At 38.5% G+C, this 26827-nt stretch overlaps 1 protein-coding gene across 2 annotated transcripts in view; it reads left to right on the top strand.

Annotated features, from left to right (window-relative positions):
• LOC113136337 (mannosyl-oligosaccharide 1,2-alpha-mannosidase IA) overlaps positions 1–26827 on the top strand; it is a 151211-nt gene that overhangs the window by 67826 nt on the left and 56558 nt on the right. For both annotated transcript variants that reach the window (XM_026317049.2, XM_026317050.1), the window contains exon 3: positions 19864–19979. In XM_026317049.2, the coding sequence (XP_026172834.1) occupies positions 19864–19979 (116 nt within the window). The remainder of the gene's footprint in view (positions 1–19863; positions 19980–26827) is intronic.

Below are 26827 nucleotides of genomic sequence, written 5' to 3'. Positions count from 1 at the left end.
AAATCAGAATTAGTAAAGCAATATTAATTCTTTATTTCTGATGTACAGACTTTGATGTGGAGCTGTCTGTTGTCAGACTTCTGACATGATTCTGCATAAAGGTGATGTTTGCATCTAGAGAAGAGCAATAGGGCAGCATATGGGCGGATGCTGTTTCCTACTTATAGCAAGTAAAAAGTGTATTTTCTTAAATTAATTATCTTCTGCATTTTGCTTTAAATGCCAGAATTGGTGGTCATAATAATCAAGTTGCAGCTTTAACCAAGTAACCAAGAAGCAGTTTGTGTTTGTGTTGTAATCCTTTTGTGGGTGAATTTTATTGGTAGGTTTTCCTTTGAGAAAAACTAAAAGCTGAAATATTTTCATTCATGCGCCCTACTCAAAACAAATCATTTTAAATCAGATATGCTTTATCTGTTTTGAGCTGTCAAATGAAAGGTAACAAATAGCACCTTTTTGTGCCTCAGTGAGCTTTTGTCACAATATTTCCCTTACCTTTCATTCAGCATGAGAAACCTCCCAACCTGCCAGGGTGTCACAGGCTCCAGCAGCCTTTAATTGGAGCCGGTTCCGGAGGAGTCCTCAGGTCCTCTGCAGTGGAGCGTATCAGTCAGTTCACATTGCTGATCCAGAGGGAAATCCCACAATAAATCCCTTAATAAAGGGGGGATCAGCTTTTAATAAGACTGGGAAGGGTACTGTCTTCCATTCCTGTGGTTTTCTTTCATCACATCTGTAGGGATTTGGGTTTATTAAGGTGATGATGCAAACTCTCCTAAAATAATTTGTGTTCCCTTTACTGCTCTCCTCCCCTTGATGCTTGTGAAGCACTGCCCTTAAATCAAGTGATAGGTGTTATATTTCAGAGTGACCAACTGGGATAGGCTCAAGCAGATCCCTGTGACCCTAAATGGGAATAAGTGGGTGTAGATGATGGATGGATGTTGAAAACTTTGTACATATACCAAGAAACTTATGTGAGGTTTCCAAGTATGCTTAGTAAAAACATAAGGTGAAAAATTGGCTTAAAAGAGTTTGTTGCCTACAGAGCTACAAAAAGCCAAGAATACATGCTAAACAGATTTGACTATATCGGTGATCATCAGTATTGTGGCTTTAAATAATGAGAACACACATTTTGAGTATCTGCACTTGTTGCCAGATCAATGTAATAAGAATCAACAGAACATCTTTATTCTTCTGACATTTAATTACCCAGCGCTTTCTCTAACACACACTGCCTACATCAGTAACTGAAAGAGAAAAAAAAATTGATTTTCCTGCTTTCTGTTTTTTGATGCAATAGATTTAGTTTATTGAAATGTCTTTTTTAGTCTAATTAGGGGGGAGGTTCTTACAGAGACTCTGCTTTGTTGAATTACCCTTAAATTTACCTCAAGTAATGTCTCAGGATAAGTTATCTAGGCATCTTCTATTTACACCGCTTGGGATGTGAGACATCATTAGGAAGAAATACCAGTCAAGGACATTGGAAGCTCATAGACTACGCTGTTGTCAATATTAAAACATGAGGGATTATAGAGATGATGATAGACTCAGTGGCAGTGATTTGTTTGTGTTAAAGCCGCATTAAGCAATTTCTGGCTGCTGGAGAGCAGAAAGTAGCTTCCAGACAGGCTGACAGAAAAGAGCTTTTATATCAACTCTCCAAATATTTGATAGCAAACAACCACTATACTGTATATTACCTACTGATCCAGGACAAACAGCTTGGAGTTTTAGTAACTAACGCTGGACTCAAAGAGGTTAATAACAGTTTCACCATTCTTACTGTAGTTTATGTTTTGATTTAAGACTTAGTCACCTTGATATCTTCACTGCAACACTACATGGATGTGCTGTATGTGATCAGGCTATTCTTTTTAGTATTTGCAGGACTAACAAATCTTTTACATTAGAGGCAATTATTTGAAACTGTGTAAATATTAAAAGATATTATGATGGATTCTGCCTGGTTTTGGATTGAGCATCTGTAGATATTTTGTATATGCATATATGTGGTAATAATCACTGTAACAGAAAGTGTCTTTTTTTGAAGCCATACTTAAAAAAATCTTGCTTCTCGGGCCAAAAGTTTCTTGTAAAGGAAATTTCTCAACTTCTGGCAGCTAATTGACTTTATCTGCACCATAGCCATCCACCAGGCAGGGTACCTTAATGCAGATCCAACTGATATGCAAACAGTAATGAAAGTCTAGTCTCTGGTACAGCAAGTTCAGTCTCCAAGTGTCAAAGGAGGTGAACAGCTTCTAATGCCATAAGCAAATATATTTCCATTCTGCTTCCAACCAGCCTTTATTTTCTACAGTATATAATCTATAAGTAGAAAAAGCGAGAGAGTCAGGAGAGAAATAGAGAAAAGGCGTCATGCTAGCAAGTAAATGTCACATTGTAAAAGAAGGTACGGGAAGCCAGGTATGAAATTGGATGCTGTGTACTTTAATTTAATCCCTAGAGTAAACAGAGATGTGGCTAGATTGGATCTACGGTTAGCGTTGTCGTCAGAAGCTTGTCAATATCCTGAGAGTCACCAGAACATCTGTGCTGCTCTACACTCAAAGAACCACACACCAGACCCTCACAAAGGCAGAGATGTTTTCCTCCTCACGCTGCTTCTCTGGCACATTTTCTTTTTACTTTAATCTTCCTTTGAGTCTTTCTCTCAACCCCACATTCTTTTCTATTTTTACTGTAATCCCACTCTTATTTCCTTTGTCATGACCCTCAAGGCTGGAAGCAGCTCTCTATTCTTTCCTCTTTGCCAAAGTTGGTTCTGATACACTTTTGCTCACACACTCCTTTTGTCATTTAAAATACTGTATATCTTTAGAGCTTATTAGAAGTTTCTTTTGCTTAGGGCAGTTGGGATTTTTGCAGTTCTTTCAGCAATCGTGCCTCCTTCTAAGATTGTGTGGGAGTTCTTAAAGTGAAAGCATAGATATTCATGAAAAGGCTTTTACAACTTTCGCTGAATAAACAATTTTTGATTAAAAAATGAAAATATTCAATCAAAATATTGAATCGGTAAAGCTTACCTATGTTTCACAGATAAATTATGGGTTACAGGAAGGTTAAATGTCAAACAAACAACATTTTTCTGGTAGTTTTACAGTGTAATGGAAATAAATGAATCCACTGACAGAAACAGCGATCACTGCCCACATGGTCTTATGTGTTGGCAGGAACTGAAAATGACAGTAAGTATTTCAGCATGTGAAAGAGATTGAACACGTTTTTTTTGAAGAGCAACATTGTAGGGATAATTGAAACATAATTTTATTATTTTTTTTAATCATGACTGACATAAATCAGTGAGGAAGGTCAGTTTGATCTGTAGGATGTCTTATCTCTGAAGAGTAACCCCTTATGCACTGACACGATTATTAAATTCATATATTGATTATAACAGCTTCAAGAATGAAAGTTACTCCAACTAAAGTACTAGTTACAGACTTGAAAACAATACCATCTCTTGTCTTTTCACTGTGTCTGTCTCTTTCAATCTATCATCTCTTTGATTTGTTTGAATCATTGTCTTTGATTTTGGGTTTTTTGCCTTCCCTGAAAAGTTTTCTGTCTTGACAGAATCAAGAGAAGTGACCTTTTGCCATCATGGATCAGTTCATATAGGTACAGATGACAGACAGGCAGGTGTAATGAGGTGAGGCAATGCACTCTATGGAAGAAAGGTCACATTACTCAAAGGAAAAGGAAAATGTGGCGATATTAGATTTTGTTCAGGATTTCAGACAATGGTAAAAAGACTTAACTCTGATGTTGAGATATGAACAGATTTAAACGAGTGTGGGAAAGTGATGCAAAGCCATTTTGGGACACTTGTTAACTGTGCAAGACTTTCAAGCCAAAGCCCTCAGTGCACTGAATTATTTTCAATGTTTGGCTCCCAGAGCTCTCATGCCCTACTTTTATGGTGGAGAGCATTAACTAAAAGTATCAGTGGTGATGGTTCTGTATTTCCAGCTTATATCTGGGCAGGACTCAATGTAACCCTCAGCAGTGCCTTTAAATGCCTGGTTTGTGTTTAACATTGTCATTATGCTGAAGAGGTAATAAATGGTAGATAGAATTACTACACTTTCATAATTAGCCAAAAGGGGATGTTCATCCTGATGTTAAAACCACTACAACAGGCACATTAAATGAAGATAAGCAAAGCAAACAAAAACCCACCTCTTGTAGGATGTTATGATCTTTGCATTCTGCATTATTAATTACATACTTACATTCCCTTCAACTAAATCAGACTGTAACTATGTGGTGAGACTTCATGGTCATGTGTTCAAACTCTTTGTTCCCATTGGTAAATTCACCATTCACCACCGCATAACTGGAAGCAAATCAGGCCAGACAGATTGTTTATGTTATTGCTCTATAAGCGAGGTTCTTTTCTCTAAGCTGAGAAAGGCCATTCAGGAGAAATCTTTTGTGAAAGAGGAGGGTCTGTGGCTGTTGGACAGTCTCCAGGATGCGTTACTCTTCTTTTCCCTTTGTTACCAGTCTGGGAAAAAGCTCGAGAATGGGTCCCTCAAGTCAAGTCTGTCTACCCATCTAGTGTTCTTGAAACCTTAGATGCATTTTCTATTCCCTTTTGGCTGCAACAGAGATCTGGGTGGGAGATTAATTGCCCCCCTGCGCTAACTTTCTCTAAAGTAGAGGATTAGACATGAAAGTTTTCAGAATGAGTGGCACAAAATCTCTCACAACTCCTCACAGAATCCCAAGACCACAGCCCCCCTTTTATTTCACTCAATCAAGAACAGAATGAGAAATGCTGACTAAGGTCCCTTTCTAAGTTCTGTGTGTGATAGAAATCACCATGTTGGCTTTGTGGTTTTGTAGTCAGGCGTCTACTTTGAAATCAGGCAATAATATTTATAAACCTTGATCATTATGGGGAATGTAAGATCTGTCCCCAATAAAAATGGACGAGCTAGTGGCTCTGATGAAGGACCAGATTTTACAGGGAATGCAGCCTGCTAGGCTTCACTGAAGCCTTGATGAATGAACTCATTGATGACTGTCTTGAAACCTTGAATGGAATAATGACATGAATGCATGTATGAATGGAGCTAGCATAGATCCTTTATCCTTGCTGCCATCAGACTTGTCATTGTTCACCTGAATTTGGCTGCAGTCTGACACTATCTGAAGTTGGCATCTCACTCACTCACCTTAATATTTATTCTCATATTTTTGTCTATATTTTTTTATGTTATTATGCTCTGTTTTGGCTGCCCAGCTGTATTTTATTGTAATTTTTTTGTTTTTGTTTAGTTTAGTTTTTTTGGGGGAGGGGGGCTTGTAGCCTGATTTCCGTGTCAGGGGATATAATAAAGTATTATCTAATCTGATCTAATCTAAACAAGAAGATATAGCTCAAATGTGTGTGTCCAGTAAGTAATGAAAAAAAATTAACCTTCCGCCAGCAGCTTGCTATCTTAGTTTAGCATAAAGGCTGGGAACAGGAAGAACAGCTAGCCTGGTTCTAGTAGTCTGACACATGTAAAGTGTCATTGTACACAGTAAAATTAGTTGCATTTTTGCAGAAATGAGACATAATATTTTAATTAGCCATTTTTAGAGATGCTGGTAGGCTTCTCGAGTGGTTTCTGGTCTTGATTCTAATATTGAGTTCTAAGTTGAGCAGTTTGGCTGCAGGAGGTGCAGAAGCATAATATTTTGCAAACAGTTATGAAAGGGTGAATCAACATTCTCTCTCTAACTCTCAGATAGAATACAAGCAAGCATATTCCCCCAATGTCCATCTATGCCATTAGCAAGAAAACAAACCTTAGCAGGCTGTCAGTGCCTGTTTTGACACTTTTCATTCTATCATATAATAAATAGTACATGTGATATCCATTCCTAGTTAGACATTGCTTAATTGTATGCTTTGTATGCTTGTGATCATTAACAAAAGACTTAAAATTCAGTGTCATCTCTACCATTTCAAGTGTAGTAGGAGCTCTCAGGCTTCTCACATCCTTTATACCCTCTTAAGATTTCCTTTTCTTCATTCTCTTGACATGACTAATTTCCTATTCTTATTAGAGCTCTCATGTATAATATCACTTTCGCCACTCTCTCAGAAGTGAGAAGCAAACCTGTCCCAGAGCCTAAATGGAGGATTAAAGAGCTGCTCATCCCACTGTGAGCGACGTCATTACCCTCGTTCCTACATATGTGGGTCACTAACTGAAGCACCCAGCACATTAAATTGCAAACCAAAACAGTCATCCAACAGATGCAGGGGACAAGGCTTGTGGTTGTGCTGAAAAAGAAACATTACATTAGGTGTTACACGTGCCCCTCCCTCACTCCAGAAATTTTCATCAGTCGTAGATGTCCTGTGAATGTTAAGGGGATTGGCCCACATGCTGCTATTTACAATTGCTATCCAGCTCTCTGTCCCTTGACAACAAATAAAAGGGTAAAGACCACTTTTTCATGAATGGAAAATGTAATTTTAATATTTCATGCCTTTATATTACAGTTGTTAAATCATTTCTTCATTTTGCTTCATTCTCCTGCTTTGCCCTTATTATTTTCTTTTCACTTTTCATCCAAAGAGGTGCATTTAAAGACCACAAGGTCAACAGCTTTTACTGAGAGTAGTCCTGGAATGCAGAATGAACTATTTCTTGTGACATAGGTTGAACTTCCTCACCCTTTCTCTTATGCCATCCCTGGGGACCCTTTAAAGCCAGTAGTGTTTATTAGAAAATCTCAAGGGCTCTTCAGATGATGTAAAGCTCTGCCGGGTGCTCTTACATGATGGAGAGCAATGGAGGAGGGAGGAGATAGTTTAAAAACTTGATTTAGCTCAGATCGATGGTTCAAAAATGATGAAGGCCTGGGTATTTATTATTTAGTCATCTCTGCTTAGAAGTACAATTCAATGTCAAAATAAATGTTTTATAGAGTAATTGGTGGTCCTCTGGGCTGTAATTGTCACCAATTTCCCCTGGTATGCATTATTGTTATTATTATTATTATTATTATATTCTTCTGGTGCAAACAGAGCACTGATAGAGCATCTGAAGATACATGGTGACAAAAACATGCACATACAGTACATGGAGGTACATCTCTTTCATTGGCAAACTCCACCTCTTTTTGTTATCTAAGGAACATTTTTATTAAAAGCATTCAGAGGGCAACCACTTCTAGCAACAAATGCCTGCTCTCTTCTCCACCCACATATTAGGCAGATCAAACAGGTTTTTCTCTCCTTTACAATTACCTCCCAATGGGCTTTGTGCCTTGTTTTAAAGGGGGAACTATGAAGGTTAGAGAGAACAAGGGAGGGAGTGACTACCTCCCTTGTTATTTGGGTTAAAACGAAGAGCTATGCAAATGGTGCCTATCACCACGTCACATTAGTCACCCACAGAGTGAAGGGTTGTCACCATCCACCCACTTTCCATTTCTACCCCATCCATTTATATATCCCCTGGGCTTCATTGTAGTGTAGTAGAAATCATCTGTCTCCATAGCGACCAGCGCCAGGTGACAAATCAGGATCTCATGTCTCTCCCTTCTTGAAAGCCGATCCCTGCCCTCCATTCAGTATCTACTAATTGTTCTGAACCACTAAGCTCTCAGACTAAAACTGCTTACTGGACATGTAACATGTCATAACTGTAAGATCTAAACCTTTTTAAAATCCTGGTAATATATAACACAAATGATTTATCAAACAGGTATTAAGATATGTGTGAATACATGTTTTAAAGAGTGACAGATACTGCAATTTTGTGACAGCTAACTGATGAATAATAAAAGAAAATCAATATATGTACATTTAATATATCCATTGTATTAGTTGATACTTTTGGCTTCTCATTGTATTAAGCAGGTATTTGGTATATAACAGGTATATGTCTCTGCATAGCACAAGATTTTGAATTCAGTAAAATCTACAGATTGGGATTAGAAGAAGGATGAAGGAAATATTTCATCCTAACTGTTGGAAGAAGCTGGATCATTTAAGGTTCAGGCAGATGAGGGGCTTGGCAGTGGTCCTCTGATAACTCACTCTTGGGATGTACCTCCTGTCAGACCAGGTTTCATTGTGCTGTATGTAATGATGGCCCTGGCTGCACAGCTCTCTGTCTGATGGTACTGAGGTCATCGACTGCCTGGAGATTGCAGCAAACCCAAACTGAGCTCAGTGCATCACTGTGTTGAGATCTTAACAGGATTTATTAGGATGAGTTTAGAATTTAGAATGCACAGCCAGGAGAAACACAGGGTGCAAAGAGAGTTTTAGACTAACTCTTTACATTTCATTTTATTTGGGATCTGCTGTAGGGTTTTTACTTGAGGATGTACTGTATATAATGGATGCATTGGGAGGTATGGACCTAATTTGTTTATTCATCTTATCCATCCAACTTATTGTAACCTTGTGAAGAAAGTATACAGCAGAAAACAAAGTGATGAGACAAAAGTGCAGCCATCTTTCATTATTATAACCTACAATTTTCTGCTCTTCCCCTTTTGGATTAGAACCAGTTCCACTCAGTGGGCAGCAGCACATCATCACAAGTATCTGTACAGGGATTATAGCCAAGATGATCAAAAACCGGTTGCAAAATGTATGACGAAGCAGGAGGATTATAAGGGATTTTGCTCTATTCAACAATAGTGACTCAATCGTAGGCTGATGGATACACGGACAAAGGTCAAATATTCTGCATTCGGATGAAGCCCCAAACCCTTTCATGTCGTTTTTTCTTGGTGTTTGGTGCTGTTAAAGTCCGTTTATGCAATTTGTGATCACTGATGACTCTCCGCTGATGTTGTGCTGGAGTCACTCTGGCAGTGACGTCTCTGCAACCTGAGACATGGTGTTTGGAGTGTAGTAATCAGTATTTGGCAGTTTTCATCACAAGCATTTCCTGCCAAGCTCTTAAGCTTCTGGTGGTATTAGGGAACAGATTTTGCTTCATTCAGATATTTTAGGGACTATTAATATACAGTTTATTTTTCAACTTTGCTTCATTTCAGCCTGTGTCTACTCTCATCATTAATATTTCACTAAGCTGAAAAGTTTTATTGCTCCTAAGTGCCAACCCGTCTGTTCAGTTTTCCATCCATCATCTTTGAACATGTCCACTGAGGCATCAGACTTCCAGTCCTCAAAGACAATGCCGAGTTTAAATTCCCTTCAGACCCCTGTCTGCCAGGTGCAAAGGAGCATTTAGTTTTTGTCTCCATGCTCATTCATCATTCAGCACTAACTCTTTTGACATTGCCTTTTGTGTTCCATGAAAACAGACAGTGTTTACTGTTCACAATATTCTCTGTCTGGATTTCTCTGAGTTGCTGCTGTGTCACTCCTTCACACGCTGACAATCTATTAGAGTACAAACCGCTTTATTCCACGAGTGTTGTGAGCATTGTACCTTAGAGTTGGCACTGGGAGTGTAGCACTAACCTACCAGCAGCACAGGTGGATGTCTGCAGGTTCTCAAGCTCATTTTCATATGCACACATCTTTTCAGCCTCAGTTATTGCTGCATTGTCCCTCACTATCTGTGTCTGCAGGAAAGACTTTTCACCTGCCTCAGGAGGGGCTCATGTTCTGTGTGGTGACTCTTGACTCAGTGATGAATGAAGGGACGGAGGTGGCAGAATGAATAAATGAAATGTCATGAAATTAAGTCCATCTGTAGGTGTCTCCTGCTACGAGGTTTGGAAGAACTTTCACATTGAGCTTGACAGTTTGGAGCTTTGTGAATGGTGCTAACAGCCTGTGGCATCCTGGAAACAGCACAGGGAGATACAGAAATAAACAGAGGAACAGGTGAATCAGTGAAATAGAAATTGATATTGAGTAATGTGGACAAGTGTTTCAAGTCGCCTTCCCCTAGGAAATATTGTTACAAAGTTTGCATTCCTGCTGTAATTGAGTGTGAAATTGCAGGTGAACAAGCTGTAGCACCTTTCAGTATACAGATCACTGGTCTCTAAATGGACTTTATTCAGAATGATTAAAAATGTGCAATAGTTGTCATTTGCTTAATTGAATTCTGTTTTTAATAATCCCAAAGTTTCCAATACCAAAAGCCATGATTATTATTATTATGGATTCTGGTTATTCAGACCCGTTGACCAAGTCTCAAACATTCATATAACCTGACACTATAATAAACTATATACAAACTGTGGACATACATAAGTATATACATAGTACCCTCACTTCTTTAACTCCAGGTTCTACCTTTACCTTTAAAAGCCTGCAGGGCTGCACAAATGATGCAGAGCAGCTGCTCTTTTAAGATGGCCACTTTAATTTGTTCAGCTGACAGGTGCTCTTTATCAACAGGTTATTACAGCTTTTCTAAATTGGCTGGGCTACACATTTTTCAGTGCACAACTAGTGAGCTAGAAAGCCCAGATGAGATACAGTCTGGTGGATAGGATGGGAAACATTGCCTTGTTTTATAACCAGATGAAATCAAAGATCAAGCTTGCAAGGTGGATTTCTATCAAGATTACCTGAAATCTTAAACCAAAAAAAAAAATTATGCATTGTTCTACCTACTGAACATGTCTCCATAAGAAGGTTTATTTATTCTTTGGGATGTTCTAGATATTGTGTTTACTTGTTGGATAGTAGTTGGATGACCTCATAACTGGGTGAACTGCTGCTGTGGTGCCATGGCGGAGTGTCTTTATCAACTGTCTGATCAGAGCCTCTAGCTTTAGCTGTCATCTCCAATCAGGTTTTGTGGGTTGATAGAGTATCAGATGTATGATGCCCTCTCTCCTTCTGTGCTGGCATGTCTGCTGATCAATGCATGAGAGAGGTTTTTGGGAAAGGGAGGAGGCGAGGGATTCGATAACACTGCGTGCGGTGTGTAATCTCATATGAGATGCTGTCATATCAGACAGGACTGCTGCACCCCATGTTCTCACTGAGTGGCAAATTAGATTGCAGCAATTAGATAAATGTGTGTACTGCTAAAAGTCTGGAGTCTCTAATCATGTCTGGATAGTGTGCATTTTGTATTTGTGATTACATTAATGCGTGTGAAGATCTGTTGATTGGCTGTTTAGTCTTTCAAACTTTGATAATCCTAAAAGCCAGTTATCAAACATCAATCCCTATTTTCATGTTGTAAACTCAACAGTCAGTGTGTGTGGTTGCCTGTTCTTTTAAACTTTGTTGAATCTCTTAATACGACTTCACTTCTTGACTCATGAAACAGTCCAAGGCCGTGCTACATTACACCATTACGTTCCTTAATGCTGAATTCAGATTTTTTTTTCAGAATGGATCTTATTCTGTTAAGGGTTCATATTCATGTTTGTAAGTGACATACAAAGGGCTCCAGTGTGAAGACCTTTAACTGTGCAGAGTTCACTAAAATGTGAACCATTTAACCAAGAATGCCAGAGACGTTTGTACAACATTCAAATCAAGCAATTTCCTCAAAAACCGGGCAGTTTCGATGTGTACTTTCTATAAATGCTCTCAAATCTGAAAAGTCCTCATATCTTCACTGACTTCCATCTTTATTTATACAGATCTCTGAGGTGCTGACAGTGGTGCAAAAGAAAGGAACAAAGAAAACGACCTGAATTTTGATCTGTTCTGACAACAACCTCAATTGAAACGTATTGCTTTGGTGGCACTTCTGTGAAAAAAATATGGTCTGAGTCATTTGGCAGGAAAATAAATCAGAAATGGACCACGTCAACATGTAATGTGAACATAGAACAAATCACAGTGTGTGCATATAGTTACCTTTATTTTAACTGATTTATATAAAAAAAATAGATAAATATCTTTTGGCTTGACTAAAAAAGTAGTAAAACAAAATAAAACTAGCAGAGTGCAACAAAATAAATTGCAGTAGCTTACAAGTCAGCAAGAGACTGATTCTGACTCCCACTGGCAAGTATTCATGAGCTTCATATGCTACATGCAGAGACTAAGCATTAGTATGCTCTAAAACAAAGGATTCCTGCTGTCTGTGATGCTTGCTGAAGCCTCTGGCTCAATTGCCTGCTCCTCTGTAGACCTTATAATGGAACAGATTTATTTAACTCCAGCTCTAATGTGCCTTGATCTGTCAATTCTCTGTCCCATCTTTTGTCTTGCCAAGCAAGTGCTATCACACTGGAAGGCGCAGAGCTCCATCAGATGCAGGGCAGTTTTACTGTGTGATTACCATAATGGTGAAAATGGAGAGATGTGTGTGACAGAGAGGGGCCTGTGTGGGGTAAAATAGGGTGCAATCAGGGAGGTTGTCTCTAATTTTTCCATTGGTGCATTTTGTGAAGTAACTGGTTGTATAGGGAGTGTAGTGGCATGATTTTTTTGTTGTAGTGCACACATGCTGAACATTTATATTCACAGTACTGGTAGCCATGGCAGCATGGCACTCAAGCAGATGTATCCACAAAACAAGGAAGGATTATGGTTTCATTTTTTTGGACACACAGCACTGACTATGAGCAAAGTGTTGCACAATATGTTCTTTTTCAGGAACCAGTCAAATAACTAATAATGTATGTGTACTGCACCAGGCAGGGCAGAAGAAGATATTAAAAAATTATATTAAAAAATTAAGTAGAAATCTGTAGTTTCAGTTATATGATCATCGTGCAGTGCCAGGAAAGGTACTAAATGGACCTTCTGGTGAGATTGTTTTCTCAATTGTTGTGTTTAAAATGCTCAAACAAAATGAACATTTGGATATGTACAATGCCATAACTGCAGATGCCAAATGCTGCAGGTATTATAGAGATTTAGACTGTTTCGTCTAGAACTGAATAGGAAAGAATTACATTGGTGAAAGACTGATTTGATTATTAAAGACTACAAATACCTGTTTGTGTAATTCAGGATTTGCTCTATAGTGAAGTACATAGTGATTTTGTGGGAACATTTTATGATTTCTATGTATATAATTATACAATGACATACCTACATGCAATATGAGCTTAAAACAGGTCACATGTCATTGGTTCAACAGCCTGTGTCTGGTGTGTTTTTTACCACTTTACTGAGAGCTCAGTTGTTTTCAGAGCTGTCCTGCCACCCTTCTTCATCTTCCACTGCTCTTGGACAGTGAATTACATCAAAGTGTTGCACACGACACAGCTCTGCATGTGGCTTAAAGCTGGGTCAGCTTTGCATAGCCTTATGATTTACAAAATGTGTTTCACTAAACAGGCTTCTCTAAACAACTCTGTCTCTGTTATTAAATACAAGTCCTGTTCTTCACTCAGGACCGAGTGATTTTTAAAAAAATTTTTTTTTTGCAGTCAATCATGGCACTTTTAGTAAGTGAATGTTCTTTTTGTGGTATTAGTTTAGGCTGGATCTTCTCAGTATTGTATTGGAGAACAATACATTTCAACCACAGTTTGTGCAGTGTTAAGTGAACAAATTGAGCAGTCTTGACTGAAAGTGGGTATTCAATTGAAATCGTCTAATGAGCCCCACTACATACACCCTTGTTCTGTAATAACAATCTTTACAATGATAATCAGTAGGATTACTCTCCCTCACTTGCATCTTGTAGCAACAACAGAATCTGGTAGCAAGATTCCATCAGATTGTCAGTTTCTACTGTCTTATTCTTGTATAAGAGATTTTATTTTACATTTTAAAATCATAGGCATCATTAGAGAACATTCAGCTGACCCTTCCTCCTTGATATTCCTTGACTCATCTGACCTGTGTTCAAAAAACTAAAGCATGGTGTCCGTACTCCTTCCACAAAAGTTCATCTTGATTGATGAGGATGACATTTCTTATTTTCCTTCTCTCCTTACCCTTTTCATGTTCAGCTCGGTAACCCTCCTTAATCCCACTCCCTCTAAACTCACTTTCTTTCCTCCAGTGTTGCTTTGCTGACCCTCTCCATCAAAAGTCCACTCACCTACAGAGTCATCTCCTTAGTGCACTTTATCTGCAGTGCTACCCATGTGCCTCGAATAGCAAGCAGCTAGATATCGTTAACATAACACAGACACTGGCTTGCTAACCCTGTTTCTCTTGTGCCAGGTAGCATTAGGACTAACAAGATGCTAATGGCCCTGGTGATTGATAATTGGACACTGGCAATCGCAAGTAACAAGGCAGTGTAATTAATATGAATCCCAGTGTCTGTATCAAATAGATTCACTTTGATGACGTTAATCGGGTGACTTATTGACCACATCTTGAATATTTTATTCCTTAGGCTGTTTGTGCCATGAGTCACAAGCTGAAATAAGAAATGTGGAGCTCTGATTTAACTCCTCTTTTCCTATGGCTGTATTAAAGCACTCCATCATTAAAATCTTATTAATCTTATCTGGTTACGTATACTGCATTTTCGATGTATAGTCAAAGGAATTCAAAATGAAGGACGCTGACATTAGCATTCAGGACTTTCAGCATATATTGTACATGTATATTTTATGTTGGTTAAATGAAATGAAAGCAGAAATGTTGTCTCTGAACTAATCCCTGAGGGATTACTAAAGGAGCAGTTTATGTAGAAACCTATATTCCAGTTGTGTGTGTGTGTATGTTTAGAAAAAAGTGGGAAAGAGACAGCAAGTTCAGTAATATCACAACACACAAACAGGCTGCAATGAGCGATTGATCATGTGGACTCTGGCCGTCTAATGTAACCCTCCTGACCGACACTGACTGGCCTCTGACAGCCATGATGAATGAAGAGCCACAGACCAATGTCTCACTAATGGCTTTCTGTGTACTCTGTGTTCCTACACACACACACACACACACACACACACACACACGTTCTTTCTTAGTTACACTTCATTTTTAGCTTTTAATATGGATGCTCATAGGACGTGACCATGTTGGTGAGGAAAGCAAAATATAATTTTACAAAATTGATGTAACAGCTCATTTTTAACAGCGGTTAGGTAATTTTTTAATGCATTCTAGACGATTATTGTTTTCTCTCCTCTGCCTTTCTTTGGATTCCCGGTTTGTTCTGCAAATCCTCATTACAGTTTTTTAGTTTCAGGATGCAGTGTCTGGGAGAGTGTTTTTTTTAAAGCTACACTGTGTAACTTTTTAATTTTATTAGTTGAAATATGTCCCCGAGCATACTGTAGTGTGAAGAGAGCTGTCAAAACGTCCATAGTGACCTTGACTCCTTAAGCAGCTGGGCAGTGGTGCAGAGATATTTCTAGAATTTTTGAGTGAACCTTGCCCCTGTGACCAATCAGAGAAGTCAGGGAGTCAGTGCTGGGAGCTTATAGCTGTAGTCAACATGTGTGAATGCACTTCTGGTCCACTACTCCTCTTGCTCCGTGGCCTTAGCTGCTAGAAGACATCAATATGTTTGACTCACAGGCTGCCAAGCTCTTGATTCCTGCATTAGCTGAGGATGCAAGTGACGCGCTGGGTGGAGTGTACCACAGCATGGACCTCACAGTCCATTTGGTCTGCTTCAAAAAGATATTTGAAGACATTCCATTGGTGTCTAGGCACTTGTGAGCATTTTCCGCCTTTCTTGTGAACCATTTAGGACATCTCTGGATCTTGGGAAGTTGCTGGTTCTGTCCAGTTGTTAATCAAGCCTGTGTTGTTCTAAATGGGACAATGCACCTCGTACAATATTTGCTTCTTTTGCTTTATATGCATTATCTGTTAAGTAATTGCCTGTATGAGTATATAAATAAAGATTATAGTTTGTTCATTCTGTAGCATTGCTTGTCATTAAATTTGATGCTAAATGCATTATGGAGGACATTACAGTGCATAAGAATACAATTTCAGAAAGGCCAAGTGTCATGAATGTCAGTGTGTGTGTTTATTAACCTTTTTAAATGCACAGTGGAGCACACGTATTAGCTCCATCTTCAGAGTCCCCCAGAGTTCTTATTTGTAGCAAAGTGCTACAGAAATAAGTAGGGTCTTAGACCATCGAAACTGATGGAGTACACCATGATGGATTGATCTGCTCTATCTGTCCTTAGAGTCAATCAATCATCGTAGCTCGATGCCTGATGGTGCTGTTTTCAATAGGAATTTTCCACACTCGGCTGCGTTGTCTGCCGCTACAGAGAGCTACCTCTGGGGTTGGATAACCAGAGGGCATTAGATATCTGATTACACCCCGCCTCTCAGTTGTCACCCTCAGTAGTTTTTCATCCAATAGAGGTAAGACAGCTTGGTAAATAAACAACAACAAAAAAAAAAGCCCGTCCCACATAATAGAGTCAAAGTTCCATCTGAAGATTTCTTTTTTCTGTAGCATCAACAGAAGAAGGAGGTCTTTCTCATATGATCGACCTACATACATCTGACACTGCACATGTACCAGAACATAGCTTCGGCAGATGGTCCTCTACAGTTACGTAAAGTACAAGTTTCCTGCTTGAGGCTAGCACTGGCCTCTCACTGGCACTGTGAGGTGAAGTGCCATAAGACTAACTGTAGCAGATACATTTTCAAAGAGTGGAAATGTGGAATATTTCAATTTCAAATATTTCAATATTTCAATATCGCCAGTCAAGGCAACACTGTCAGGCTCTGGCATGATATACTGCATTAATGTGGTTTGTATTCATGAGTGGTTTGAAATATCTACTGTGGGAAATTGCAAACTGTTTTTTTCTGCCTATATTATAAACAGTTCTGGGATATGGCTAAAGTATATGGCACCCATCATTGAGTAAAGCCCACTCAGTGGTCTTTGTCCTGTCCCGTGGCATCCTGGCAGGCAGCACCAGCTAATCCATAATGTTATGGCGATGATGTTAAAGTTCAGTGGTGGTGAAAGTTTTGCTCTCATGGCAATATTATTAAAAACAGCTACAAATACAAACTGTCTTGGCTGAGAGAGTGGATCCTAATTAGGTGTGAACATCTTTGAGTGGATGAAAAGAGTGGAGCTGCTCATTGAAAGTGACCTGTTGATAGTAAGAGAGCTTGATCTCTGTTCTATGTTATTTAGATCACATTAGACAAGACGCGCTTTAGCCATCCACCACACATCATCCCACAGACATCGTTTTAGCACTGAAGTCACTCAGTCCATTTGTCAACAATAATATATGCACACTAAAAGAAAACAGAGCAGAAATTTAACTGATTCAATCCCTGAGGGAGTGGTATACTCAGATACACATCCGTAGTGTGAGCTGTATAGCATGTCTGTATGTTTCCAACTACTGTATTTTCCAGACTGTAAGTTGCACTGAAATATTAGTCGCTTTTAGCAAAAATGGCCTTGCTGAACAGAAATGCACATATATGTCACTTCAGTGTATAAGTTGTTTCTTATTATGCCAAATAAAACAATTATGTCTCAAGTAACCTTAAACAGCTGTTTAACTTCAGGGAGAAGGTGAATCGGCGTGTCCATGTCCTCTCTCGGTCGCCTGAATGCTGACACTCACTCCAATCTGTGTTTCAGCTGCAGATGTAATTACCTGCAATTTGACGTCTGCAGCATAGCTCTTCTTTTTGTGCAGCTTTTTCACCTGTGTTACATTAGGAGTTGGACTTTAGTGTGAACATAAGCGTTTTTACTTTTTTACACTATTAACTTCAGTCGAGTCAAGTGTGCCATATAACGCTAATGGCTACTTGACAAAATGACTGTGAATATACACGTTAAAGTCTCTTTGCTATGTAAGTCGCACTACAATCCAGAGCCGGCAAAACTTTCCATGCAACAACTCTGATTAATTAAATATGTAATTCATTTATGAACAAAAATGCTAAACAAATTTCCAATTGTGAATGCTTGCTGCTTGTCTTTGTTTTATATGGACAGCAGAGAACAGGATCCTAAAATTTTAGCAAAGGAGATGTGTTTAATTTTACCAATTTATTTTTTGCCGCCCAAAGGTCTGGTTACAATTTGCATATTTACTGAGTTTTAACAATGACTGCTGATTTAAAAAAAAAAAAAAAAAAAAAAATTAAATAAAACAAAGGCTTTGATATGCCAGGTTGCTGCGATGTTGCATCAGATCAACGCAGCTATCTACTGTAGGCTAAGTTGTTCTCAGCGATCACTTCTCTCATTTAACCAGGTCAGTTTCTACTTTTTTTCCCCACTCATCTACAATGTGAACCCTGGGGCAGTTTGTCTACTTAGTCACAGTTTCTCATCCAGTTATTAAACTTCCAAACCATAATTTGGCCTTCAACTCTCTTACAGTAATTCATTAAGGGTAATGTTTATTTTTCCTTTGTGCCAAGCTGTCTCTGTGAGGTTCAGCTGCATTTGCATAATATTTGGTCATATGAGAATGAAAATAAGCTGTGAAGCACAGTACAGTATCTCATAAGGCCACCAGGATAGAATAAACACCCCTTAGCAATTCTCATTTAGTTTGGGAAAAGAAATGAATAGCTTCAAATGAGATTCATAAAGACAGAGACACAAACTGTACACACAGGCTTACTTTACACGCTGAGTGACATAGCTACACACAGTCAACAACAGAAACATATACACTACAATCCAATAGCAGTTGCTAAATGTTTGCTATAATCACTGTATAAGTTCTTTTGTCCCCTCTGGTGGTCAATTCCGAAATGACTTGACTTTCATGTTACATTGACTAATGCTTTTAAGTGGATGCTTTTAATCTCAGAGAGAATATGCTTTTCATCTCGGCAAAACAAAGCCATTTTAGTGTTGTCGTTCAACATCATTTATAAAAGCTCAGCATGTGAGCACCTTTCATCTTACTTTTTTATCACAGACAGTTACTGTTGCTAATCAGAACATTAAAGGTTTGGGGTTAAATCTGAGCACAAATCTGCCTTCCAGGAACTCGACTAATGCTATAATCATTTATTCTTTCTGCTCATTACTTCCTTTCCTTTTTATAAGTCTTATTAAAAACCCTTCACAATTTGGCATATTGGTCTAAATGCAAATCTGGTTTTAGCATTATGAAAACCTTCTTCCTTACCTCAGGGATTAATTTTAGATTGAAGTACTGTAGCTTTACCGTCACTGTGATTTACTGGTAAAACAAATACAGCTAATTACAAGATGCCGTCACCTTTTTAGAAATTGCAGTTTTCACAAAGCTGCCTAAAGTTGGGTTTAGGCCAAGTAAATGCTAAATCTTGTGTGTATGCATAGAGACAGAGGCAACTTTATTAGGTGTTTACATTCTAATGCAGTCTGATACAATAACACTGTTATTATGCAGCTTCATGTTTTGTTGAAATTGCCTTAGCTGTGATATTTCAAATTGTATTATATTTAATTCTAATATTTGAATGTATGTAAATTGAGTGGACAACACCATGAACTATGACCTCAATAATATGCAGTACATAAAGTAGAATTGTCACTTTTCTGACACTGCCAAGACTAAAAATGTGCTATGTAACCTTCATTAAAAATATCATTTCTGGCAGAGCTGTTGTATTGGAATACATTAGATGAGTTTCCCAATAAAGTACTCGGTGTATATGGACCTATGCCAAACAGTCACATATCATCATACTGGTGTATGTGTTATAGTGTGTTATCAGGAATTATGGGGGAAAATCATGCAAAGCAAGCACATTTCACAGGATCAAATGACGTCTGAGGATTACATATGCCTTTCACTAAGTGTGAAATGGTCTTTCCAAATGTGATGTTTCACATCAGGAGGTACAGTTGATGAGAGAATGATTTATTAACACTGTGAATGTTCTTATGTTCTCATGCAACCGCATCATAATGACTCTAATTATAAATGATAAATAGAGGGTTTCAAATAAAGTGTTCCCTGTGGACTTAAGAACATTTCTCCTGAGTGACACCTCTCTGTTTGAACAGCCACTAACTCAGCCCCTCATGTATTTTTCAGGTGGCCTGAGAGGTGCATCCATTATTGACTCACTGGACACACTGTATATAATGGGACTAGTGGAAGAATATAATGATGCGAAGGATTGGGTGCAGACCAGCCTCGACCTAAACTCGGTAAGACACTCCTTTTTCTCATCTAATTGGGCAGCTTTTGTTTGTAACTTTCATTTTTTCAGTCTGTCACTCACACTATTGTCTTGGATAACTCAGTGACAACCACTCACCCAACACTGAGCTCAAGTAAACTCAGACTACATTAACATAATGAAGTTTTCAGCAGTGACCTTGCATGCTGGATCAATTTTAAGCTGTGCTTTTCTGCTTTAACACTATTGTCTCCACTTAGTTTGACAGTTTTCAAAAGCTCAGGAAATTCCAGGAATCAAAAACTTCCTATGTGGCCAGCAGTCACGCTGTGTTACTGACTGATGGGATTCTCTGCCTCCCTTTAAGGCATCTGAGGGACAGAAATGTGACAAATAAAAGAGACAGAGGAGGGGAGGGGTCAAAGGGGTGTTTTAGAAAAATTGCAGTAGAGAGGAGGAAAAAGAGCTCACGGCCCTTTCTTTGAGTAACTCCATAGTGACAATTCAGAGTTCCCAATTCTAGTATGAGGTTTGGGTTGAATTTTTTTTTTTTTTGCTGCTAACAGTCAAGTGTGGGCCAGTATGTCATCGTTTTTGAAAGTTTTGAAAAATAAGACAGGTCATTTCTGGCCCACTTCTGTGTTAGTCAGTCAGTTTTTCTCCCACGTGTAAGAAAATGTGGTATGTGTAATATGGTGTAATTACATAAAGCTTACAGCTTAATATGTCATTATGGCTGTCAATGTCAAACCATACACACTAGGCAATAATTACACCAAGTTCACTATCTGTTATTAAAGGGTGTCAGATGTCTCAACTTTGGTATGTTGTGTTTGCTGATAAAATTTGGCATTAAAAACACTTTTTTCCTAGTTTACCTGAAAGCCACTCGTCACTGGATTTGACATGTGTGGCATAATGCACATGATGCCCCTGGCACATATGAATCATGTTTGAACAGATATTTTCAAACCAACAGTCGCACGCACGTTTATTCCATTGGGAACCAACCCCAGTTTATAATAAGTGCTAAAACACACTGGCAGTGTGTTTATGAGGCTTTTTTTTTCTTGTGGAGCTCAGCAACATCTTGATCACTACCAGTTTCAATGCCATAAAGAAATGCACAGTGAGTGTTAATTTCACCCACACATCAAAAGAAACCTCAGGTTCTTAAGACATATCTCTCACTCACAGCACATATAAAATTCCACATACACATACACACAGAGAAAGACAAACATTAGGAGAGACATAACATTATCACACACAACTTTTCTGTCTCCCTGCAGCCTCTATTCCAGTGAATACAGATGACTATTCATTTTGAGAGGAGCTGTAGCTGTTGGCTGTGGCAGCCCTCAGAGACTGGAGGCAGGCAGTAGTGGCAGTCACTGACAAACAGCCACACTGCCACCAATCAAGACTTGTACTTCCCCCTGCACTTTGTCATGGGTGTGGTCTGCCACAATCCATCAGCCTCATTCCCTCATGATGTCACTGGTGGCTGCTGGGGGGAATCAAACCCACCGGGCAGGTGCTCCAACTCTTCTAGGACAACTAGATATACAGTTATTCTCCAAATATTTTGATATTTCACGGACAAAAAAATTTGCACGTTCTGGCGGAGGGATTTTGTGTTAGAAGATGTGATTTCATCCCACACTATTTTAAAATCTAATGGAGGCATCTTTGGGCTATGACTGTCATCTTATTGTTTCTGAAAATAAAAAAAACATGTTCATTTATGAATTTGAAGTGTGTCCTGACACATAGATAGGCAGAGTAGCGTTTATTAGAAATTAAAAAAAAACATCTATGAGACACTTTTATGTCTCACAGCACCATTTTGAAACTGAGCTACTGTACCTTATATACAGATTGGTAATGGTCCACCAAGCTTGTTGAAGGCCTTTTCTGATGTCTAAATTTGATCAAAATACAGCTAAAGGAAATGGTATCCAGTTTCAGAGAAAATGCCGAGAAAATGTAGTAGTTCAAGTCATTTATGCTGCTCATCATTTAAACACAAAAAAGAACAGGTTTTGCTTTTTCAATGAAAAGAAGATGGATTTTGTCGCAGGAGAGGGATCAGATTTATTTTTAACTGTATATTTTTATTACATCATTAATTGGAAGATTAAAATGTGTTTTGTTAGATCTACTCCATTGCACATGCTTTATTTTTAGATTACTGCTGTTCATTTATATATTTATATATAGTTTTACTGATATAACATAGTTCCTTTTAGCCCTCTGATGTCGCAGTCTTGTCGTACAAGTAATTAACCAGCTTATACTGAACTGTTAATCCTGTTATTATTTTGGATATTTTGGCGTACTGACAATATTCTCAGCAGATAAGGGGTACAACAGGTCAAGCTCAAAGATGTTTTGAATGCATAATAAATTTTCACTTAGTGTGCATACAGGATGTAAACAACACCTTAATTACCTCAAGCCACAGTGGTGATTTTATTCTAAACTAATCTTTGAATTCACTTTTCTGCACTTGAGTGATCTCATCACAGTCAGAATTAGCCTTAATAAGAAATAAGAAAATAATCATGCATAAAAAAATTTCTTAATGGAATTTTGGAATATTTGAGGAATGCATTGTTCTTAATACAATATCAATGTCGCCAGATGCACATGTGATGCTACTCATTTCTAGGCGCTTTTCAGAGTTTCTTCACTCTCTGGGAATTAAACCAAGCACAGTTTATGGGTTTGCCACTTTTTCAATTTCAATAAATAGATTTACAGAAACAACAGATTTTAAAATTGTGCCAAATGAAGGAAATGAAATGTCTTTTTAAATGCATCTTGACCTTTGTAACAAGTAGTAAGCTCCTGATGAGCAGCTCAGCAGACAGTGTAGCCCATTATGCTGCAGGGCCAATTATCAGGACAAAGGAAGCTCTGGTTTCCTCCAGTGTTTGTTTATTCACAAGCTCTTGTCATATGATACAAATAAATAGTTGGCAGTGTTGCCACCAGTTAGCATTATGGGGGTTTGTGAGTCTGACTGAAATGACATAAAGTGTATATATTGTTTAACCTAGTAAGAGAGTAAGAACAAGTGATAAATGAAGTGTTAAATATTGGATTGTGTTACTTCATGTTACCTTCCGAATTTTGTTGTTGCTGGAGAACCTCCCTCCTTCTCTTTCTACTCTTTACTCATTACTTGTTATTTCTGCACTCTTCATATCCATTATTGTCTGGCAAGCACTTCTCTCTCATCATGAGGAAATCTAATAGATTAGGGTGTAATAAAGCCAAATCATTGTACTCAAACCCTCTGCGTTTTGTTCAGCAATACAAACCTACAGCTTGGTCAGGTGTCCACTGGGAGTCATGTTTCATTTATTGATGTATAGGAGGATGAGAGGAGGTGTCTAATAGGTTATAGGGTTGGATGACACAGATCCAGCTTGAGTGTTCATTTGTGTTGTGGAGGTTTTATTGGGTGCAGAGAGCAAAAATAGGTTTAAAGTAATACCAGGCAGTAGAAAATATCTGTTGAGTCGAGCCACAAAACACACATTACCTTCCCTGTTACAGCTCATGGGCCTTTGAGAGGACTTACTCTGGTGTCAATGGAAAACCTAAACCAGCCACATACTGTATGTAAGTGGAAAAAAAAACACAAGGTTGCAGAGATTTCCTTTGGCTGTTATGACACTATAGACCCACTTTTTATGGGCTGTCAACGTTGTTGTCATTTACTCATAAATACCAGCTCTAACTGTGATTTATTAGCAACCCTGGCAGTCATTTACTTAACTCTGTTTATTGTGCTGTCATTCTTTGCTGTGTAAAATACTGATATAAAGTTGTGTTGACTGACAGAAAATAAATTTTCAGCTATTTTGTTTTTCATCTTTAAACAAAATAATCATTATTTGTGTCTCTTACTGGTGTTAAGGGTGTTGTTTCACTGGTCTGGTTCACAGCTTTTTAAAATCTACTCTTAGCAAGGAAGATTATTTCACACAAAGTATATTTATATTCAAGTTGATGCAGCTAGACTTAATCTGGGGGCCGCAGAATATGTGACTCAAATTATTTATTCTAGTTTTGTTTTTGTTTTTAGAATATTAAATTTCATCATGAATTCCATTTATTTGTTGGTCTGTCACATGATATTATTAACCTGCAGGCTGCCTTTTTGTTGTCTCTGCTGTCTAAGAGCTAAGAGCAATATATGTTGTAAATGACTTAGCTTTATCCTGTACATATGTGTACAAAGTACAGAAGTGCTGTCCCGCTCAGTGATCTTGTATGAAGTGTGCAGTCGTTCTTTGCATCTTTCTCAAATCTCATCTATTGTGATTTTACATTTGCTACTATTGATTAAAGGATCCCACGATGTGCTAATGATTCCCATGAAGCCTCTTCAGTATAACTAGCAACATGCATTGGCCATATCTTCTGAGACACCACAGTGAGAATGACCTGAGCCAAACCAGAATGGCTAAGACACTGGATAATTAGCACATTCAGGCCTGTAATCCCACATCTCAGATGAGATTTAAGTGAGTGTGAAGTCCCGTGGGTGTCATTGAGAGAAACTGAAGAAAGGAGCTGAAGTTTTCTGTCATGGTGTGTGCTGCATTTATGAGTGCAGATGTTGGTATGTGTAAGCAAAGTGTCATTGAACAGACCAGAGAGCATGAGACAGGAACCGCAGAATGGGAGTGAATGGACCTCAGCATTATTTCTGAAGCAGAGTCACAGATGTCAGGAGAGAGTGGCCTGCAATGTGCAAGAGGTGCTATCAGCTGTGTTGTTAAACTTGTTTTGTGAACGTCTAACCAAGTTGATACATTTAGGCACCAGGTATGTCAGTGTAAGATATTAACTCCTGTTTTCATAATGTTACTCCTGTAAGTTTTTTTGTCAGCAGCTACTGGAGGGATCGGTTCCCTTATGTTGAATCCTAATGACTTTACATTCTGTGGTCCCTTTGACTTTTCCTCCGGCGCCACCATGAGGATGATGTTTTTGGCTTTGAGTGACATTTTCCAAAAACTATTGAATAGATTATCATTAAATCTGGTCCCTTAACTTTTATCTTAGTTCCATCGTCATACTTGTCGTATCCCTGAAATAACTTCAGTAACTAATCCTTCAAATCACCTCGAAGTCTCTTTTGTCAGCTTGAGTTGTCTGTATGCAGCACAAAATGTCTGTTAGCTTGAGGTCTCATTTTCATTACATTCAAATCATCTTGCAGCAGCCTGAAGTGTGACAATAGCTCAAGTGTACTTATATCAGTGCTGTTATAATCCAGATGTAAATGACTTATTGGTAGAATGAGTGGAGATACATTGCTCGTTGATGTTGCTGTTCAACCTCCAAAATGACGCTGGGCCCAGAAGCCAGAAAGTTTGTGCTGTCAGTTCAGATACAATCTTTTTACTCAGGGGAGAAGGTTTCACTTGGGAGAAGATCTTCTTAAAATCATATGCGATTGCCAGCAGCATTTTACCATTCACTGAACAATATAGTGTGTGTACTGAGCCACAACACACATGCGTGAAATGAAGAGAAATGTATCTGTATCTATTTTTAGCATAATTGCCAAAGAAAAAGTTTTTGACTCATTTAAATTCTGCATATGCCTGTGGCAAATATAAAGTGCATCTCTTGGTTGTTATTCTAAAATATTTTAAGTAAGCAAACTAATCCTGAACATTGTTTCAGCGATGGCAGTTTTTTTTGTTTTTTTTATTTCTTCATTGTTGAAGGTAATAATCAATCTTTCACCTTCTTCATCCAAATGATGTATTCCAGAGGTTGTAAATAACCTGTTTTTAGTCAGTCGTTACAGTGTTTTGTACACTTACATTCGAGGACAAGACAGTGACATCAGCTGGTAACAAGGAGTCCTAGAGCATGATTTTTGTTTACCTCTGTAGAGCTGTTTTGACCTCCCCAATGACCTACTGTCTGTGCTAAATGAGACCCAACTTGCTCCCAGTCATGAAGATGTCTAAGGAAAAACAGTGTCACTTACACAGCCGAGAGATGCTTCAGTGAGGATGTTGTACCCTCGAGCTGAGGTCAAGCTGAGCTGACATTCTGGCTCCCGATGTGGAGGGCAAAGGACATTGTGCACTGGTGGTTCATCATTACAGATATTCACCTGCACATTTTGCATGATTCATGCACTTTGTCCCTGTGGACTCATTTGGCACAGGATACCATGAGATTCTAGCTGCTGCAGAGTGGACAGATTTGGCTCAGACTCAGAGGCTCAGATTTACATGTAGACATCAATCAAAAGAAACAAAAACAAAAATCAATCAAGACTGTCAGATGTTGATGCCTAGAATATTGGTAGTTGGAGCTGAGAGAGAGATTTGTATAAAAAGCTTTTGAAATATGGTTCAAGGCTAGTAGCAGCTTACATACAGTTCGAAAGTTGGCGGCTACTCCAATCAATATTTTATATTAACAGTGGCTCAAAAACTATTATTGTGAGGACTGTGAGGATTATAAAAGGAGTCACTTGTAGGGATGAACCTGAAGGGATTTATTACCTGGCTCTGCAGTTCCCCACAGGTCTAATGGAGCACTATGGTGACTTTTAGGTCATTGTTTTGACTTTATCAACCACAACTTTAGTATTTCCAGCTGCCTCAGGTAGCTGCTTTAAGTAAAAATGCTCTTATAAACCCACTGTATGCTACCTGTACAGCACCAGCAAACAGGCAATGTTAGCCACATGCAAACCCCAATTATTTAATCAGAATGGCCCCTTCAGTTAAGGAAATGATCTGATTTGATATTGGGGAACTTACCTACATAATCTGCAAATAAGTTTTATTTCAGCACCACTGAAGTTATGTGACAAGTATAGTTAAA

This window comes from Mastacembelus armatus, chromosome 16 (assembly GCF_900324485.2).
Source record: "Mastacembelus armatus chromosome 16, fMasArm1.2, whole genome shotgun sequence".
In the NCBI taxonomy this organism is placed as follows: domain Eukaryota; kingdom Metazoa; phylum Chordata; class Actinopteri; order Synbranchiformes; family Mastacembelidae; genus Mastacembelus; species Mastacembelus armatus.
Note: the sequence above shows the minus strand (reverse complement) of the source record. Positions and strands in the feature narration are given on the sequence as shown.